At 44.1% G+C, this 20,612-nt stretch overlaps 1 protein-coding gene across 3 annotated transcripts in view; it reads left to right on the top strand.

The window, feature by feature from the left end:
* The first annotated feature begins 534 nt into the window (after positions 1–534).
* The window catches only part of TUBGCP5 (tubulin gamma complex component 5), a 43,129-nt gene continuing 23,051 nt past the window's right edge, over positions 535–20,612 (top strand). The window contains exons 1-9 of one of the 3 annotated variants that reach the window (XR_011380680.1): positions 535–737; positions 4,461–4,514; positions 4,622–4,730; positions 11,539–11,635; positions 12,091–12,170; positions 12,577–12,712; positions 16,641–16,758; positions 19,306–19,395; positions 20,044–20,137. Coding sequence is in view for 2 of the 3 variants with exons in the window: in XM_008269727.4 (XP_008267949.2) it covers positions 592–737; positions 4,461–4,514; positions 4,622–4,730; positions 11,539–11,635; positions 12,091–12,170; positions 12,577–12,712; positions 16,641–16,758; positions 19,306–19,395; positions 20,044–20,137 (924 nt within the window). In the remaining variant the exon portion in view is untranslated. The remainder of the gene's footprint in view (positions 738–4,460; positions 4,515–4,621; positions 4,731–11,538; positions 11,636–12,090; positions 12,171–12,576; positions 12,713–16,640; positions 16,759–19,305; positions 19,396–20,043; positions 20,138–20,612) is intronic. The other 2 variants (XM_008269727.4, XM_070053560.1) reach the window with 2 other exon arrangements.

Below are 20,612 nucleotides of genomic sequence, written 5' to 3'. Positions count from 1 at the left end.
CCTTATTCTAAGTGCTAGTGATTAGTTGTGAGCAGAACTCGCATGCAGTTGACATTTAGCGGGTAAAACACAATGAGGAAATGAATATATACACCCATTTATACACACATTTTTATTTGGGAGATAATCAGCAACTAAACAATGTGTTTGGGGTGCCAAGAATATGTGGGCTGTGCATCCAGATTTGAGAGTTACAAGCATGATGCTTGAAGCTGGAGCAGGAAAGACTGCCAGGCCAAGGATTTGAGAAGCTAAAGCTTGAAGAATAACCAGCCAACCACACCGTGGTACGTGGGAATGCTGGGGCAATCAACGTACTGGAGAACTCACTGGCGGCGCTGTCATCCTAAAGCCATCCTAACTTAAACCACCCACCAGCGCTGGCCGGACGCTTATTAATCTGATTAATGATAATAACAGTTCGCTCTGAAGACACCGCGCGCAACTACAAAACACATTCAGATTGCCGCCAAAGCCACCCAGACCAGTAGGAACTCTCGCGAGAACAGAAGGCGCTGCGCCGCGGGAGCCAGAACTCTCGCGAGAACGGCTGCATGATCACGGAGAGGCGGCGCGGCGGAGCGCGGAGCTATGGCCCGGCCGGGGCCGTCCTGGAGCCGGCAGGAGCGGCAGCAGGAGCGCGACGTGCGCGAACTCGTGCGACATGTCACCGGCCTGCAGGACGAGGCGGACCCCAACTTCCAGCTCGCGCTGAACTTCGCCTGGTCCAACTTCAGGTCCGTGGGGAGCCGGGGAGGCTGGGGCGGGCGCGCAGGCCGCGGTGCCCGGTGAGCCGCTGCGCGGTGCCCCGGTGAGCCTCTGCCTGGTGCCCCCGGTGAGCCGCTCGGTGCCCCGGTGAGCCGCTGCCTGGTGCCCCCGGTGAGCCTCTGCCTGGTGCCCCGGTGAGCCGCTCGGTGCCCCGGTGAGCCGCTGCCTGGTGCCCACGGTGAGCTGCGCGGTGCCGCGGTGAGCCGCTGCCTGGTGCCCCGGTGAGCTCCCTGGTGCCCCGGTGAACCGCGTGGTGCCCCCGGTGAGCCGCGCGGTGCCCCGGTGAGCCGCTCCCTGGTGCCCCGGTGAGCCGCGCGGTGCCCCGGTGAGCTGGTGCCCCCGGTGAGCCGCTCGGTGCCGCCGGTGAGCCGCTGCCTGGTGCCCCGGTGAGCCGCTCGGTGCCCCCGGTGAGCCGCTGCCTGGTGCCCCGGTGAGCCGCGCGGTGCCCCGGTGAGCCGCTGCCTGGTGCCCCGGTGAGCTGCGCGGTGCCCCGGTGAGCCGCGCGGTGCCCCCAGTGAGCCGCTCGTGCCCCGGTGAGCTGCGCGGTGCCCCGGTGAGCCGCGCGGTGCCCCCGGGGGCTGTGCACCGTGGGGCGCCGGCCTCCCACCTAGCCTTGTGTCTGCCGTGTGCCCTGCTGAACTCGCTGCCCATCGGGAGTCGTGTGCGGCGCACACCGACACCCTCTGGAACTGTGTTCCGGGCCCCCTTCCATTCTTACTTCGACGCACTGGGGAGTGTAGGAAAGTGACTGCGGTCGCCCCGACCGCCGCACCCCAGCGCCTGGAAGGGCTGCTGGCACAGAGTACGCTAAGGCTCCTCGCCCGGTTCTCATTCACTTTCTCGGGTGATTAATTTTGGAAGAGCTGGGCCAGGTATTTGGCTGGAATCAGATGATCGATTTTTTGTTTCTGGAAAATGTAAATTAGACAGTACTATTATGATTATTACCCATAATGGAATTATCACTGAAAGAGTGTCGTTCATTGTTAATATTCTAAGTTCCATACAAATCAAATAATGAAGTTTTTCAGGATCTTTTAATCTTGATTGCTTAGTGATCATGGATATAATCTGCCTACTTGGTTTATAAGAATAGAGGTCTTTCAGATTCAGTGAAAGTGTGCCAGATTTCTGAAATAATAAACAGTTCCTTTTTTAGGAAACCCACTTTTTTTGCTTATTTTTGTTTGAAAGGCACAGCAGGAGACAGAGAGAGAACCCAAGAGATAGACAGCATGAGACAGATCGTCCATCTGCTGGTTCATTCCCCAGATGCCCACAGCCACCAGGACTGGGTCAGGCCAAAGCCGTGAGTCCAGAACTCAGTCCCCGCCTCCCACACCAGTGGCAGGGACCAGGCCTAAAACCATCACCTGCATTAGCAGGAAGCTGGATTGGAAGCTGAGCAAGAACTTGAACTGAGGCACTCTGATGTGGAATGTGGGTGTCCCAAATGGTGTCTCAACCTCTGTGCCAAGTGCCCATCCCTTCAACTCCATTCTTAAATGTAGTTTATAAAAATAACAGTGTCTGTGGGCCGGCTCTGTGGGGTAGCAGGTAAAGCCACTCCTGCAGTGCCAGCATCCCATATGCACACCCATTCTAGTTCCATTTGCTCCACTTCCTTCTTTTTAAAATTTATTTATTTGAAAGGCAGAGTTACAGAGAAGAAGCTGGGGGAGGGGAGTGAGAGAAATCTTCCACCTGCTAGTTCACTCCCCAGATGGCCACATTAGCCAAAGCTAAGCTGATCCAAAGCCAGAAGCCAGGAGTTTCTTCCAGGTCTCCCGTGTGGGTGCAGGGCCCCATGAATTTGGGCCATCTTTTACTGCTTCCCCAGGCCATAGCAGAGAGCTGGCTTAGAATTGCAGCAGCCAGGACTTGAACCAGCACCCATGTTGGGATGCTGCTTTTCCCTGCTACACCACAGCACCAGCCTCCATTTGCTCCACTCTGATCCAGCTCCCTGCCAATGCACCAGGAAAAGCAGCAGAAGGTGGGCCGAGTCATTGGACCCCTGCACCCACATGGGAGACCTGGATGAAGCTCCTGGCTCCGGCTTTTACCTGGTGCAGCCCTGACCATTGTGGCCGTTTCAGGAGTGAACCAGCAGTCGGGAGATTTCAGGCTCTGTCTCTGCCTCTCCTTCGCTGTAACTCTACCTTTCAAATAAATACATCTTTAAAAATAATAATAATAAACAAAAATAAATGCCTGAAATAGCTCATATGACACAGAAACTTAAGTGGTATATCCCAATTAATTTTTCTGTTAGTATTTCTTATTGGCAGTAGGTAGATGATCATTATTTTAGATGTGGAAAGAACAGTTGAAATTGTTTCCTTATGAAAATTGAGAGACTAAATTGTGATAGGTAAAATGGTGTTCCAGGCAGCCATTTACTAGGGTAGAATTAAATGTGTTACTAAACAGTGTAATTTGTTTCTTTATAGCACACATTGGTGGGGTTGTTAATAAAAAAGCTGGAAGGCTGGGGCCGCGGCTCACTAGGCTAATCCTCCACCTGCAGTGCTGGCACCCCGAGTGCTAGTCCCGGTTGGGGCGCCGGATTCTGTCCCGGTTGCTCCTCTTCCAGGCCAGCTCTCTGCTGTGTCCCGGGAGTGCAGTGGAGGATGGCCCAAGTGCTTGGGCCCTGCACCCGCATGGGAGACCAGGAGGAAGCACCTGGCTCCTGCCTTCGGATCAGCGCAGTGCACCAGCCATAGTGGCCATTTGGGGGGTGAGCCATCGGAAAAGGAAGACCTTTCTCTCTGTCCCTCTCTCTCTCTCACTGTCTAACTCTGCCTGTCAAAAAAATAAATAAATAAGTATAAAAAATAAAAAAGCTGGAAAAGTTGAGAGAGCTATGCTATAATGTTATACTTTAATTCATCAGAAAAATGAATGATTCATGGTTACATTTTTGAAAATTGTGGCCACATTTTAGGCCTTGAAAATTCGAAGACAAGTAAGAGCTGTCCTCTGTCCTTAAGAAGGAGGAACACCAAAGTCAGTTGCAGGAGGATGCAGAATAGGGTTCTAACCTGAGGGTCCAAAGCTGGCATTCAGGGGCTTGTGAATTTGGTTGAGAAAAAATTTTTACACCATCCACTAACTGAAAAGTAGCATTTTCATCAATTATGAATGAAAGCAACAAACCACAGCAATGTTAGCCTACCTATGATTTGTCAGCAGTAAAAACCACATGTCATATTAGAGTTGTTGTGCAGGTATTACTGAACATTGTTTACTCTGACTTTAATGGCAGTCCTTATCCTTAGGCCCACTGCTAGATGCTATATTTAAATGTTTAATAAAGAAATGTATCTCTTAACTCCATCACCAATATTTAAAATTACTTGACGGCTTTATTTCCGTTTTCTTTGTATTTTTGCATTTCAAAGCATCATTCAGGGGCCCTTCAATCGTAACAAAGATTAGGAGCACCTGATGTAGATAGGCTGTGCTGAACTTAGGGCCTTGTTGGAAGACACAGGAGCTAGCAGACAGGGCAAGGATGCTTTCTCAGAACACAGGGGCTGTTTGCCTGTCTGATGGTGGAGGTAAGGGGGAGAGGTGCACCCTGGAAATGTTTAAGTATAGGGTCTATGGACGGATATTCAGAGCTGTGAGGCAGGGCTACTTAGCCAGGTGACAGAACTGACCAAAACATTGCATTTTATTTTTGTTAGGTTTCATCGTTTTTTGGATGTCAATAGCCACAAAATAGAAAAGACAATAGAAGGGTAAGTTGGGTTTTCATGTAAATATGTGCACATTCAGAAATATATGTATTTTTATGCACCTTTCTGTTAATATAGCTCTATAACAGTTGATGTTTTAAATATTTCAGAATTCATGAGAAATTCATAATTCATTCTGATCTCAGCAAGGCTGCTAGCTGGAAGAGATTAACTGAGGAATTTCTAAATTCATCACTTCCCAACGTAAACGAAACAAAGGTATGGTTCACTTACAAGATCTCTGTTGGGTATTTTACTATTTCCAATCTGATTATTGTCAGCTTATTTCTGCTAATATAACAAGGGTATATATTAACTAATATAACATAATAAGGATACGTATTATGTTTATTCAATTTTAGTATTGTCAAGTGGCTAAAACAGGATCTCCTGAAAACTGACTTTAACATTGCCATCAACCAGGTGTGCCTCAGCTTGGGATGAAAGGAAGAGCATGTTCTCATCTCCATTGCCTAACCCCAAACCTGCTATGGAACTAGACACCAGAGATTGGCTCAAATAGTAGCACAGGCTGGATACCTTAAAACTTCCAAATGACTTCCCAGCACTTGGTAACAATAACTGCCTACACTTGTTACAGTCCGAGCACGTGGTGATAACTGCCTGTGCTTGTTACGTATCAGGTGCACTTTCATACCATGTCATGCGTCACCAAAACCACCCGTGGGCACAGTGACTCACTAGAAGGATTCACAGACTTAAGCTGTCATCTTCACTGTTAGTGCTTGTTACAGTGGAAGGGTGCAGATGTGATCCACGTGGGCAAAGGTGCGTGGAGCAAAGGCTGGGAGAAACCGGGCAGGAGCTTCCAATGTCCCTCGCCGTGGGGAGACACAAAAGGAGTGCACTTAATTCTCTTGTAATAGTGTGTGACAGGATTTGAAAATTGGTACCCAGAGGTTTTTGGGGGGGGCAGAGGATCAGCCACATAGGCAGGCAGAGCCTACCTCTAATTCCCATTTTGGCCTTTCATTAGCATCTCCAACCATTTTTCTGTGTTCTCTCCACTATGGGCACCCTGGACACAATGGGACCACGTCCCCTCCTCTGCTGTGACACATCCTGTACCTTACCTGCCTTGCTGCTCTTCTTTCTCCTGACTGGGGACTCTCACCCTTTGTTAAACTCAAGTACTGTCTTAGTGGGTACTGTGTATTTCACTTAGCCTTTTAAGAAGCTGCTAAATTGTTTCCCAAAGAGGCTTATATTTCTACTAGCAAAGTATAAGGGTTCTACTCTCTCCATATCCTGGTCAGCTCTTATTATTGTCTGTCCTTTTGATTGAAGACATCCTAAAGGGTATGCAGTAATATCTCACTGTGTTAGAGTTTACCTTTCTCTAACACCTCATGATATTGAGCACCTCTTCATCTTTTTTTTTTTTTTTTTTTTTTTTTGAAGATTTACTTCATTTATTTTGAAAGAGTTACAGAGAGAGAAAAACAGAGAAAGATCTTCATTTGCTGGCTCGTGCCTCAGATAGCCGCAATGGCCAGCACTAATGCAAGAGCCTGGTTTCATCTCAGTCTCCCTCGTGGAGCCACTTTGGCCATCTTCTTCTGCATTTCCCAGGCCATTAAGAGGGAGCTAGATCAGAACTATAGCAGCCAGGATGTGAACCAGTGCCCATATGGGATGCCAGTATCACAGGTGGCAGCTTTTACCCACTAAACCAAAACGAGAGCCTCTTTTCATGTATATGTTTTTGGCCATTCGTTTGTTTTCTTAGTATCCACTCAAGTCGTTTACTCATTTTTAAATTGGCTTATCTTACTGAGTTACCAGTTTCCTTATCAGAAAAGTGATTTTTGTTTAAGATTTATTTATTTATTTGAAAGTAAGAGTTACACAGAGAGAGGAGAGACAGAGAGAGGTCTTCCATCGACTGCTTCACTCCCCAGTAAGCTGCAACGGCTGGAACTGCACCGAGCTGAAGCCAGGAGCCAGAAGCTTCTTCCAGGTCTCCCATGCTGGTGCAGGGGCCCAAGCACTTAGGCCATCTTCCACTGCTTTCCCAAGACATAGCAAAGAGATGGACTGGAAGTGGAGCAGCCAGGACTCAAACTGGCGCTCATATGGGATGCCAGCACTGCAGATGGCGGCTTTACCCATTATGCCACAGCGCTGGCCCCTATAGTCTCTGTTTTCTTTTGAGATCCCCAAGATACAATTATTTTGCTTGGCCGGCGCCGCGGCTCAATAGGCTAATCCTCCACCTGTGGCTGGCACCCTGGGTTCTAGTCCTGGTCGGGGCACCGGATTCTGCCCCGGTTGCTCCTCTTCCAGGCCAGCTCTCTGCTGTGTCCTGGGAGTGCAGTGGAGGATGGCCCAAGTGCTTGGGCCCTGCACCCGCATGGGAAACCAGGAGAAGCACCTGGCTCCTGCCTTCGGATCAGCGCGGTACGCCGGTAGCAGTGGCCATTGGAGGGTGAACCAGCAGAAAAGGAAGACCTTTCTCTCTGTCTCTCTCTCTCTCACTGTCCACACTGACTGTCAAAAAAAAAAAATTTTTTTCACTTAGCCGTTTTTCAACTTTGAAATAATGCAAAAGCAATATGCATTCAGTAGAAGCCCTACTTCAATTTTATCTTTTCTGCACCTAGTACGTGTGTTATGACACAATAGTCTGTGATGCTGGGCAGCATCAGTGAGCAACAGGCCCCTATCAGACTCACAATCATGAACGTACACAACTGATACTCTACAGTATACTGTATAAGGGGACTGGAAGAAGTCCATGGAAAATGGCATTAAAAGATAAAATATATACACTTTTTTTCTTTCTTTCTTTCTTTTGTTGAGAGAAACAGAGAGAAAGGTCCTCCATCTGTTGGTTCACCCCCCAAATGGCCACCACGGCCGGCGAGCCAGGAGCCAGGCACTTCCTCCTGGTCTCCCATGCGGGTGCAGGGCCCAAGCACTTGGGCCATCCTCCACTGCCTTCCCGGGCCACAGCAGAGAGCTGGACTGGAAGAGGAGCAACTGGGACTAGAACCCGGAGTACCAGCGCTGCAGGCGGAGGATTAGCCTAGTGAGCCACGGTGCCGGCCCACTTGTTTTTCAGCATACACTTCACCAAGTTAATAACACTGTGTTGTTGTTGTTGTTGTTGTTGTTGTTTTTTAAAGACTTATTTATTTGAGAGGTAAAGTTACAGAGAAAGAGAGGGAGACACAGAAAGGTCTTCCTTCCATTGGGTCACTTCCAAAATGGCCACAGTGGCTGGAGCTGAGCTGCTGAAAAGTCAGTAGCCAGGAACTTGTTCCCGGTCTCCCACAAGGGTGTGAGTGCTTGGGCCATCTTCCACTGCTTTCCCAGGACATCAGCAGGGAGCTGGATCAGAAGAGGAGCAGCCAGGACTTGAACTGCTACCCATATAGGATGCTGGCACCGCAGGTGGAGACTTAGCCTAACATGCCACAGTGCTGGCCCCCATGACACTTTGATAAATGATGCCACCAGTCATTTTGTCCATGCCTGAAGAACTAAGTGTCCTGGGAATTTATCCACATCAACACAGTCCTTTTTTACATTATTAACTGAAGAAAAAAAATGGGTACTTTTTAACAGAATTTAAGAAGCCAAAGGAAGCCAGAAGGTGTCAAACTAGTTCTGTAAAATAGGTGCCTAGTGACTTCCCATCAAAACTCACAGAACTGCCCTTGTTTGACAGGAGGAATGAACAGGAGCATCGTCTCGGTAGAGAAGGATCCTGTTGAATTTTTCCAGGTGTTTTTCTCCTAAAGTTCTGGGCTAACTTTCTCAGAACCTCTCATGCTAAACAGATGTTATCATTCTTTGGCCTTTTAGAAAGTCAACAAGCAAAATCCTTTGTCATCCCCGAAAGCCTGTTGCCATGACTTTTGCCTCTTGGTAGCCATTGTCTTGATTGTGCTTTGTCTTCAGGATCACACTGGTAACACCATGTTTCAACTCCTGCTGTAATTCTTCAAAGAAGGGCTTCAGGATCTTGATGCCACTTATTTAAAATTTCCACTTACAGGGTCGGCGTTGTGGCGCAGCGGATTAAAGCCCTGGCCTGAAGCACTGGCATCCCATATGGGCGCCATTTCTAGTCCCAGCTGTTCCTCTTCCGATCCAGCTCTCTGCTATGATTGGCTTCAGATTGGCGCAGTTCCAGCTGTTACAGCCATCTGGGGAGTGAACCAGCGGATGAAAGACTTCTGTCTCTACCTCTCTGTAACTCTGTCTTTCAAATAAACAAAATAAATCTTTAAAAAAAATTTTTCAACTTAAAAGGGGAACACTAATACACAGAATGGGAATGTAAATTAGCATAGCTACCGGGAAAAGCAACATGGTTTCTTTTTTTTTTTTTTTTTTTTTTTAAGATTTATTTTATTTGAAAGACAGAATTACAGAGAGAGGTAGTGACAGAGAGAGAGATTCACTTCGCTTGTTCACTCCCCAGATGGCCGCAGTGGCAGGAGCTGCACCGATCCAAAGTCAGGAGCCAGGAGCTTCTTCCAGGTCTCCCACGTGGGTGCAGGGGCTCAAGGACTTTGGCCATCTTCTACTGCTTTCCCAGGCCATAGCAGAGAGCTGGATCGGAAGAGGAGCAGCCGGGACTAGCGCCCATTGGGATGCCAGTGCTTCAGGCTAGGGCTTTAACGCACGGCACCACAACATGGTTTCTTAAAAAACTAGAAATAGATTTGCCATATGATCCAGCAATCCCAGTAGTGGGTATATGCCCCAAAGATGTGACCACATTATATCAAAGAGACTATCAAAGAGATTTTTGAACCACCATGCAATCAACCAAGGTGTCGTTACCACATGAATGGACAAAGAAAATGTGTTTCTTATGTGTACACAAATATTATTCAGCTATAAAGAAGACTGAAATTCCATTTGCATCAAAATGGTTGCAACTGGAGAACATCGTATTGAGTGAAATAAGCTGGACACAGAAACACATATTGCATGTTCTCCCTTATATCAAAAAACAAAAATATAAAAGAAATGTCTGTGTGTATCAGTATTGCTGCAAACTTATTTTTGTCAAACTTTGTTTTAAAAAAATTGAAATTGCTTCAGAAGTTTAGAAAAAAAAGAAAAAATAAAAAGCAAATCACCATTGAAAAGTAAAATAAAATTTCCACATAAAATTTGGCTTTTGGGGCTGGCATTGTGACAAAGCTTGTAAAGCTGCCACCTGTAATGTTGGCGTCCTATATGTGCGCCGAATCATGTCCCGACTGCTCCATTTCCAGTCCAACTCCCTGCTAATGGCCTGGGAAAAGCAGTGGAAGATGGCCCAAATATTTGACCCCTTGCACCCATGTGGGAGACCCAGATGAAGCTCCTGGCTCCAGGTTGGCCCAGCCCTGGCTTTTGCAGCGATCTGGGGAATGAACAAGCAGATGGAAAAATCTCAACATTCTTCCACCCAAGCTTCACCACAGATGTAATGTTTGTTCTTACTTCAATTTTAGTAGAATTCATATTGCTCTGACTGGGGGCTCTTTTCAAATTGACTTCTTAGCCTACCCTTTGCCTCGAACTAGATCCATTCAGACAAGTTGAAACATATTAGTATAAGTTTATTCTGATGCAAAAAAAAATTGAAATCCATGCATAGTTTTTCATAATATGCATTTTCCATGAACTTTTTGGAGATCCCTCTTATTTAACAAGTTGTACTGTGTATTCAACATATTATTTAAAACAAATTAGATGGTTTAGCCAGCTCTGGGCTAATGTAAGTGCTTTTGAGCACATTTAATCTAGGCTTGGCTAGGCTCTGATGTTGGTTAGGTTTGGTGTATTAAAAGCATTTTCAACTTAACAATGGGTTTATCGAGACATAATTGCATTGTGAGTCTTTTTATAGTAATAGCACTCATGTCTATGTCTGTGCTCCGTTGTTGCATGTGCTGTGAGGAAAGAGCTTAAGTTAATTTATTTTACACAGGAATATCCTATTGTCCTAATACCACTTATTGAGAAAGGCTATCCTTTACCTGTTAGATTATCTTGGCAGCTTTGCCAAAAACAAATCTATCTTAGTAAATGTAAGGATAGATTTCTGGAGTCTGTATTGTTTCATTGTTCTATGCCTGTCCTTACCACCATACTGTTTGTAGCTACGTATACATGTCTGTGTGTGTGTATAGTATAATTTTTATGGAGGGTATTTTGGCATTATTTCTTGAAATTCCAAATGTAAATATTATTTGACTTAGCATTTCACATTTTAGGAATTTATTATATAGGTGAACTCTTATAATTATGAAGCAGTAAGTTTGTGATTACAAAAGATTGAGGGAGGAGCCATGCTGTGGCGTAGTAAGTTAAGCCTTTGCCTGTAATGTCAGCATCCCATATGGGCACCAGATCGAGTCCCAGCTGCTCCACTTCCCATCCAGCTCCCTGCTAATGGCCTAGGAAAGTGGTAGAAGATGACCAAAATGCCTGGGCCCCTGCAACCATGTGGGAAACCCAGAAGAAGTTCCTGGCTCCTGGCTTTGGATCAGCCCAGCTCTGGCCACTGTAGCTATTTGGAGAGTAAACCAGTGGAAGAAAGACCTCTCTCCAACTCTGTCTATCAAATAAACAAATTTTAAATCTTAAAGAAATGATTGGGGAAAAGTTTCAATTTTACTAACAGGGGAATGGTTAAATAAAAAAATGGTACATCTGTGTTAAACTGTTGGACATGTTTAAGCTTCATCTTACATATTGCCGTGAGAGAATAATCAGTCCCTAAAAGCATTTCACTTGTTCTAGAAATAAACACTCTCATCACTCAGATGTTTTACACTTGTTAGAAACAGAATTGAAACTTCTGACGGCTTTGCAGTTCCTTAGGTGTTCACATTTGAGCTATGAAAAGAGTTTAGAGATTAGGATTTAATTAGGTATAATTCATGTTTTCTCAAACCAGGAAAAAATTGGGAGATGACTGTCATGGGGTTTTCTTGGCTCTGGTTCAGAAAGCACTCCCCTGAGTGACTCATCATCTTCATCTTTTCTTTTAAAGACAGATGCGCATTATTCCCTTCTCTCACTCCTTCTGTGTCTGTCTGATTCTCCTTCAAACAGCAATTATGTGGAAACACCAAGAGATAAAGAAGTGGGTATGTTACCAGATAGTTTATCATATAAGAAATATTCAAGAAATTGATTTTATTACTTAATTAGTAGACATTGAGGTTTTATTAAAAGTTGTAAAACTGTACAAAAGTAAAATGTATGTTTCTTTGAATGTGATTGCAATTGCAAAATTTCATTTAAAATTTGAGTTCTGACTTTGTAAGTTAAACTACCTTCAATTATAAGAATGAGAAAACACATTTGAATGTGAGTTAATTAAACTGTGCAAATGTATTAAAACATTGTATAAATTGTATAAATACATTGTACATTTATACATTGTATAAATTGTATAAATACAATTTATTGTATTTCTTTATTTTGGAACTTTTCATTACCCGAGTGTGTCTTGAGTTTTGTTAGACTTTTTTCATTTAGTTTTGGAGTTTGTTTTAGAAACATTTATGATAAAGCTGATGAGGTTCTTGTTACATTTTAGAAAAGAAAGATGATTTTGACTGGGGAAAATACTTAATGGAAGGTGAAGAAATTGACCTTGGTCCGAACGAGGATACACCAGTAAGTGGCCATAGTCCTGTTACACTTGCCAAGTGATATAGATGAGTTTAGTGGATCTACCTGCCATAGAGCAACTTAGCTAAAATGGGAACACTCTTCACAGAGCCAGAATAGCTTGTTATGGAGGAGTTCCTTAGAGCTTGTAAATTATTAGTACAGGAAAGGTGACTGAGTGAATACAACTCACAGTTAAGGGGCTGTGACCCTGGGATTTTTGCTGCTCCAAATAATTTCATTCCTGTAATTGACAATTTTAAGATATTTATTAAAAAAATTTGTTTTTGCTTTTATGTCCACGTTACTTGAGAATTTTTACTTTTCTTACAAAATTTTCTTCATCTTTTAACCTAAATAGCTCTGGTGGTAATATTCCCTAAGGGTGCGGTCTGTTTCCTTTTTACATCAGAATTGGTCTGAAGATAGTGAAGATGAAGATGACCAACAGCCCTTAAGCAGAGAGGACTCTGGGATTCAGGTGGACAGGACACCGTTAGAAGAACAAGATCAAAACAGGAAACTGGGGTCTCGTGTCAGCTGGAAAGGTAGTGTAGTATGTGCTGTCAAATGCTGGTGCTTTCTAGCAGGAATTCTCTGGGAGGAAGGGCAGGCTTTAAGATGGTTCCTTGTGATCCGGATAGTGCTAAGCTGAGCTGTCTTTGTAAAGCAGATCTTTTTAAACCATTCATGCATCTAAGAAGTAGCTTTGCCAGATGGGCACATAGTAGTTACAGATGACTCTATTGATCACCTCTTCATTACTGTAACAATGGCAGCTAACTCATAGAGACGAATGCCTTACTTTGGCTCACAGTTCTGGAGATTCGAAGTCCAAAGAGTGCGTGGTAGCTTTGATGAGCATTCTGCTTGACCACACTAGACAGTGGCAGGAGCACACAAATGTCAGAGAGTCAGAAACGGGGAGAGCTCTTCAGATGCTAGTTCTTTTCCCAAATGCCTACAACAGCTAGCGTTGGTCCAGGCCAAACCCAGGAGCCCCAAAGTCAATTCAGGTCTCTATCATAGGTGCAGGGACCCAGCATTTGAAGCGTTACCTCCTGCCTTCCAGTGTGCACATATAAGAAGTTGGAATTGGGAGTGGAGCCAGGACTCCAGTCCAGGCTTCCTGCTCTGCCAAGTGCCAGTCCCAACTTTGGAGTTTAAACTCCTGTATGAGTAAGGGGCCATATTGTATTCAGACTGTAGCTGTGACTTAACATCCTGATGATTTTCTGGTTTTCTTTTTCTTTCCTTTCTTCATTCTTGAGTTGAACCTCCAGGGTAAATTGTGTTACCTGTGCAACTCAGTTCAAGTACATCATCATCTCTCTGTCTAAGCCTCTTAATTTATTTCTTCCCTTGTGCTATTTCTGTTTGCTACTCCTGTTTCCTTTTTTCTGCCAGCTGTGTCATAGGCAACTGTTCTGATATACCATGAATCTTTTAAACGCTCATGGGAAAATGGAAGTTAAAATACGGCTTCATTTTGGTGCAAAAAATTTTTATAATATGCACAATGGATATTATGAAAAACTACATGGATTTCAAAACATGTTTTTGTACCAGAATAAACTCATACTTTAAATTCCATTTTTCCCTGGACTTTCTGAAGTGCTTTCATTGCTGTATTCTTATGTGTCCTGAATTCTTATAAAACAACATTGTGTTTGTTGGTGTGTTTCATTTTTTAAAGTAAGTAACTGATATTATACTGTGTGTAAATTTTCTTGTTACTATTTGCCCTCAGCTTTATTTTGCAATGTGTCTCTGCTGCCATGTGGACATTGCTTCCTTTGTTCCTAACTGCTGTGTAGGATTCTGCAGTTTGCAGCCAACATTTTTCCACAACCTATTCTCTGTTGCCTGAGTTGCCCTTACCCTCTCTGCCACCGCTACAACTCTGCCCACTGTGGACCTGTGGGAGAATTTTACTGCAATGCAAATTCCTGCCCCTACTGTCTCATCAGTGCTTGATAAGATCCTCCCTTTTGATTGGCACCACTGTTTCCATTGCATTTGTCTGACAACAAATGGTTTAGGGGTTTCTTCATGTACTTGTTGGTCTCTCAGAATTACCCCTTCTGTGAATTGCTTGCCTGCTGATACCATTTCCTTTTGTGTTTCATATCATTCCTACCCATTCTTACCCCTGAGAGATCTTTACAGATCTGGAAACATATTCTAGTCAGTCACATGACTGTTAACATTTTTGTCTGATATCCTTCAAGTAAAATCTTTGAGTGTTTATATATATAAATTGAATTTTGGGCTCCTGGGTTTGGCCTGGACCAACCCTAGCTGTTGCAGCATTTGGGTAAAGAACTATTCAAACCTCTGAATTTTTCATGTTGTTATTCTTTGGGTCTCTCTCTCTGTCTGTAGCTCTACCTGTCAAATAAATAAATTTTAAAAAGTAGAGGGGCCGGCACCGCGGCTCACTTGGCTAATCCTCCACTTGCGGTGCCGGCACCCCAGGTTCTAGTCCCGGTTGGGGCGCTGGTTCTGTCCCGGTTGCTCCTCTTCCAGTCCAGCTCTCTTCTGCGGCCTGGGAGTGCAGTGGAGGATGGCCCAAGTGCTTGGGCCCTGCACCTGCATGGGAGACCAGGAGGAAGCACCTGGCTCCCGGCTTCAGATTGGCGCAATGGCGGCCATTTGGGGAGTGAACCAACGGAAGGAAGATCTTTCTCTCTGTCTCTCTCTCTCACTGTCTAACTCCGCCTGTTTTAAAAAAAAATGCCCAGGTCCTATATCGGAGTACCTGGATTGTAATCCCAGCTCCAGCTCTCCATTCTCCATTTCCTGCTAATGGAGATCCTGGGCGGCAGCAAGTGGGTGGATTCCTGCCACCCATTTGGGAGATCTGGACTGAGTTCCTGGCTACCAGCTTCAGCCCCTAGCCTGGCATTTGGGGCAGTGCATCAGCAGATGGGAGTGCATATATGCATTTTATCTTTCTCTGTTCTTCTGCATTTCAAATATATATTTAAAAAATTTTTTAATTCCTCTGTACTTTTATTCTGCATGCTTTTTTATCAGTTGTGTTTGGGTCTTTAGTGACATTAGATATGCTGTTGTACAAGAAGTGAAGTTAAAGAGTCCAGCTTACTGTTCTCCCATGTCATGAACCAAATTTCCCAGCAGTATTCAAGGAAACAATTTATTCTTTCCACATTGCTCTGTGATTTCACCTTTATCATGCATCAGATTCCCCTGTTGATGCTGTATTTATTCTAGACTTCCTGTTCTGTTCTGTCCCTTTAATATGAGTCTGGCCCAGGAGCAGAATTTTTTTTTTTTTTTTAAGATTTATTTATTTATTCGAGAGGTAGAGTTATAGACAGAAAGGGAAAGACAGAGAGAGATCTTCATTCACTAGTTCACTCCGAAACGGCCACAATGGCCAGAACTGTGTCATTCCGAAGCCAAGAGCCAGGAGCTTCTTTCATGTCTCCCACATGAATTCAGGAGCCCAAGCACTTGAACCATCTTCTACTGCTTTCCCAGGCCATAGCAGAGAGCTGGATCAGAAGAGGAGCAACTGGGATTAGAACCAGTGCCCATTTGGGATGCTGGCACTTAGCCCACTAAGCCACAGTGCCAGCACCAGACAGACTTTTTAATACTGTATTTTAAACATATAGGTAAGTCTCCTCTGCTCCTCTTCAAACTTGGTGTAGCTGTTTGTGAGCCTTTAATCTATAAACACTTTAGAAATTTGAAAATTTTATTTTTAGAGATATTCATTTGTTAATTTGTAAAGGTATTTGTTCATTAATTTCTATATATGTTATCATTTTTTGTTGCAAATATTGCCTGTTTTATTACTGTATTGATAAATTTTCTGATGTTAAATCATTCTTGAATTTCTGAGTTAAATTTCCTTGATCATTCTATTTTTTGTACATTATTAGATTAATTCCACTATTTTTTACTATAGTACTTTTCATCTTTGATCTTTGATGAATAACTTTTCTTATCATGTCTTTGTCTGGTTTGATTTTAGCATCGTGGTTATGTTAGTCTTGTAAAAATGAAAGACAGCTTTCTCTTTTCCTGTTTTCTGAAACATCCTGTATAAAAAGGCAGTATCTAACTCTTCGACATCCCCAGTCCTGAGGCTTTGGGGATGGGTGGGAGGTCTTTTATTTCAATATCTTTAGTGTTTGTTGGATTATTCAATATACTGTCTGTATCTTTTCATTCACGAGGTCATTTTAAATTTGAGCATTTAAAATTTTTTTTCCATTCAATGACCATTAAATTTTGAGTGTGCATCTGTAATTTGAAATATATGATTATATGCATATGTATTCACACACACACATACTCAGCTACATGTTTGTTGTCTGGTAACTGTTAAAGAGCACTGTCGGGTATGTATATGTATTTGTATGAAGTCGTAAGTCCAGATACTGTGGCCAGGATTTTTCTTAATTAACTATTTTAACTCAAATTTATTACATCTTCTTCCAGAAGATGAACCAGATGGCCGAAGCTGGCTGGAGCAGCATGTGGTCCATCAGTACTGGACAGCCAGGCCTTCACGGTTTCCTCATAGTCTGCATTTACACTCCAATTTAGCTGCTGTCTGGTAAAGAAGCCAAACTTTTTATTTAAATCATAGCAGAAACTCTGATGTTCAAATATTTGACTTTAATTTCTGGTTTAAATCAAGTACTTCCTTGAAATTTAAACTTTGTTAGCCTTTTTTGTTTTTTGTTTTTTAAAGATTTATTTATTTGAGAGGCGGAGTTGCAAAGAGAGACAGATGTCTTTCATCCTCTGGTTCACCCCCCAAATGGTTGCAACAGCCGGAGCTGGGCCAATCTGAAGCCAGGAGCCAGAGGCTTCTTCTAGGTCTCCCATGTGGATGCAGGGACCCAAGCACTTGGGCTGTCTTCTACTGCTTCCCCAGGCCATTAAGAAGGAGCTAGATAGGAAATGGAGCAGCCAAGACTTGAACCGGCATCCCTATGGAGTGCCGGCACTGCAGGCAGAGGCTTAGCCTACTGTGCCACAGTGCCAGCCTTTAATCTTTTTCTTAATAATTCTAACTGAGCCGGCGCCGTGGCTCAATAGGCTAATCCTCCACCTTGCGGCGCCGGCACACCGGGTTCTAGTCCCGGTTGGGGCGCCGGATTCTGTCCCGGTTGCCCCTCTTCGAGGCCAGCTCTCTGCTATGGCCAGGGAGTGCAGTGGAGGATGGCCCAGGTGCTTGGGCCCTGCACCCCATGGGAGACCAGGAAAAGCACCTGGCTCCTGGCTCCTGCCAGGATTAGCGCGGTGCGCCGGCTGCAGCGGCGGCCATTGGAGGGTGAACCAACGGCAAAAGGAAGACCTTTCTCTCTGTCTCTCTCTCTCACTGTCCACTCTGCCTGTCAAAAAAAAAAAAAAAAAAAAAAAAAAAAAAATAATTCTAACTGAACAACTTTTAGTTTTTTTTTTTTTTTAAATAATGAAATTTAATTGAACTGTTTAACTTTTGTTATTTCAATGTGAATGAATTGGTATATATTACTTTATTATGTAATTTCTGTTTTAGGGCATTTATTACAAAAATACACTTCTTTTTTAATTTATTATTTATTTGAAACTCAGAGTTATACAGAGAGATTGTTCATTCACTGGTTCACTCCCCCAAATGGCTGTAACAGTGGAGGCAGGGCCAGGCCAAAGCCAGGAACCAGGAGCTTCTTCCAGGTCTCCCACACTGATGCCAGGGCCCAGGCACTTGGGCCATCTTGTGCTGCTTTCTCAGGCGCATTAGCAGGGAGCTGGATCAGAAGTGGAACAGCCAGGACTCAAACCCGCTCCTATATAGGACACCAGCATTGCAGGCAGCGGCCTTACTTGCTGTGCCACAGTGCCAGCCTCCAGTTACTCTTTTTGGTTTTCTGTTTTTAAATTTATTTATTTATTTGAAGGCAGAGTTACAGAGAGGCATAGAAAGAGAGAGAGAGGTCTTCCATTTGCTGGTTCATTCCCCAGATGGCTGCAATGGCCAGAGCTGCGCCGATCCGAAGCCAGGAGCTTCCTCCAGGTCTCCCATGTGGGTGCAGGGGCCCAAGGACTTTGGCCATCTTCTACTGCTTTACCAGGCCATAGCAGAGAGCTGGATTGGAAGCAGAGCAGCCTGGACACAAGCCAGTGCCCATATGGGATGCCGGCCCTGTAGGCAGCAGCTTTACCCACCACGCCATAGCACTGGCCCCTACTGTTTTTCAAAAAATAACATTGCATAACTTTAAACATTTGCTGAAATCAGTGGAGTCGGCACTGTGGCACCTGCAATGTCAGCACCCCTAGGGGCGCTGGTTTGAGTCCTGGCTGCTCTACTTCTGATCCAGCTCTCTGCTATGGCCTGGGAAAGCAGTAGAAGATGGCCCAAGGTGGGAGACCGAGGAAGAAGCTCCTGGCTCCTGGCTCCTGGCTCCTGGCTCCTGGCTTCGGATCGGTGCAGCTCCGGCCATTGCCGCCAATTGGGGAGTGAACCAATGGATGGAAGATTTTCTCTCTCTCTCTGCCTCTCCTCCTCTCTGTGTAACTGACTTTCAAATAAATAAATATTTTTTTAAAGAAAGAAATCAGTAATAACATAGCAATTGGAATTTCTGTGAAAATGTTTCCCTGAGGATATTTTGATTTAAGTGTGAACATGAATATGGAGGGCATTTCAGGCTTTTATTACACTGATTTTTGATTGATTATGTGTTAAGTTAGCATTAAATTGGGGCCAGCGCCATGGCTCACTTGGTTAATCCTCCACCTGCGGCGCCAGCATCCCATATGGGCACCGGTTCTAGTCCCGGTTGCTCCTTTTCCAGTCCAGCTCTCTGCTGTGGCCCGGGAAGGCAGTGGAGGATGGCCCAAGTGCTTGGGTGCCTACACCCACATGGGAGACCAGGAAAAACACCTGGCTCCTGTCTTTAGATCAGCGTGGCTCCGGCCGTAGTGGCCATTTGGGGGGTGAACCAATGGAAGGAAGACCTTTGTCTCTCTCTCTCTCTCACTATCTAATTCTATCTGTCAAATAAATTAAAAAAGAAAAAAAGTTAGAATTAAATTGCATATATTCTTTTAGACAAATAGTTACACTTAGAAGCTTTTCTGTTGACATTTGATATTTGCTGTCTTACAGGGACCAGCACTTGTATAGCAGTGATCCATTGTATATTCCAGATGACAGGGTTTTTGTTACAGAGACACAAGTTATTCGAGAAACCCTATGGTAAGATCTGTTAACCAAATTAATCATTTGAAAGACGTTATCAGTAAGATGAGAAACTATGTTTTTAAAGGGATGAATTCAGGATTTTTTCAAATGCAAATTAGAAACAGCCTGTTGGGTAGTTCAGACTTGAGATTTGACCATGAGGATTGAGAGATTTTGATGTATTTCCCATTTGAAATAATTTAGTATATGGTTTTAGGGATTAGACTTTCACTTTTTTAGCATCTGCGTTCAAAGCTCTGACCAGACAGAGAAGAGAACAGCAGTGACAGTTGCCTGTGTGTGCCCCTGGAGGCCAGGGTCTGAGGCAGCAGGTAGAATTGTTTCTGCTGCACCTGCAGGCCCCCGTGCTCTCACCATGAAGTGTGGTTCTGACATTCTGACAGTCTTAGCATTGGATGGTCTCTCCAGTTCATCAAGTACGTGGGGGAGATGCTTTGACAACACTGGTTTAGATTTTCCTCTAAGACAGTGTTGAAAAATCTTGAGTCTTAAGGTAATCACATTAAAAGATGTTCCCTTTTCTTATTATCTGACCTTATTCGCTCCCCTAATTCTTAACTTTTAATAAAAAAAAATTAGGCAGTAATGTGTTGGATATTTTTCTAGGCTTAAAATACATTCATCTTTTTTATTTTATTTCAGGTTACTTTCAGGGGTTAAAAAGCTCTTTATATTTCAGTTGATAGATGGAAAAGTAACTGTGAGAAACAATATTATAGTAACTCATTTGACACAAGTAAGTTATTTGTATTTACTGTAATTTAAGATTTAACTTAAATAATGAGTTGTGTGTAAACTGTGGTAATTCAACTTTAGAACATTTTATGATATTAAAATTAAGCTTGTTAAACATATTTAAGATCCAAACAGCAAAAGTAAGTTGTGTTTCAGTAATTCTTTTGTTTTTAAAGATTTATTTATTTATTTGAAAGGCAGAGATACACAGAGAAAGAAGAAGAGGCAGAGAGAGGGAGAGAGAGAGAGAGAGAGGTCCTCCATCCACTGGTTCACTTCCCAATTGGCTGCAATGGCCGGAGCTGTGCTGATCTGAAGCCAGGAACCCCTTCCAGGTCTCCCACGTGGTTGCAGGAGCCCAAGAACTTGGGCCATCCTCTGCTGCTTTCCCAGGCCATAGCAGAGAGCTGGATAGAAGGTGGAGCAGCAGCCACGACTCGAACCGATGCCCATATGGGATGCCAGCACTGCAGGCA

This window comes from Oryctolagus cuniculus, chromosome 12, assembly GCF_964237555.1.
Source record: "Oryctolagus cuniculus chromosome 12, mOryCun1.1, whole genome shotgun sequence".
In the NCBI taxonomy this organism is placed as follows: Eukaryota; Metazoa; Chordata; class Mammalia; order Lagomorpha; family Leporidae; genus Oryctolagus; species Oryctolagus cuniculus.
Note: the sequence above shows the minus strand (reverse complement) of the source record. Positions and strands in the feature narration are given on the sequence as shown.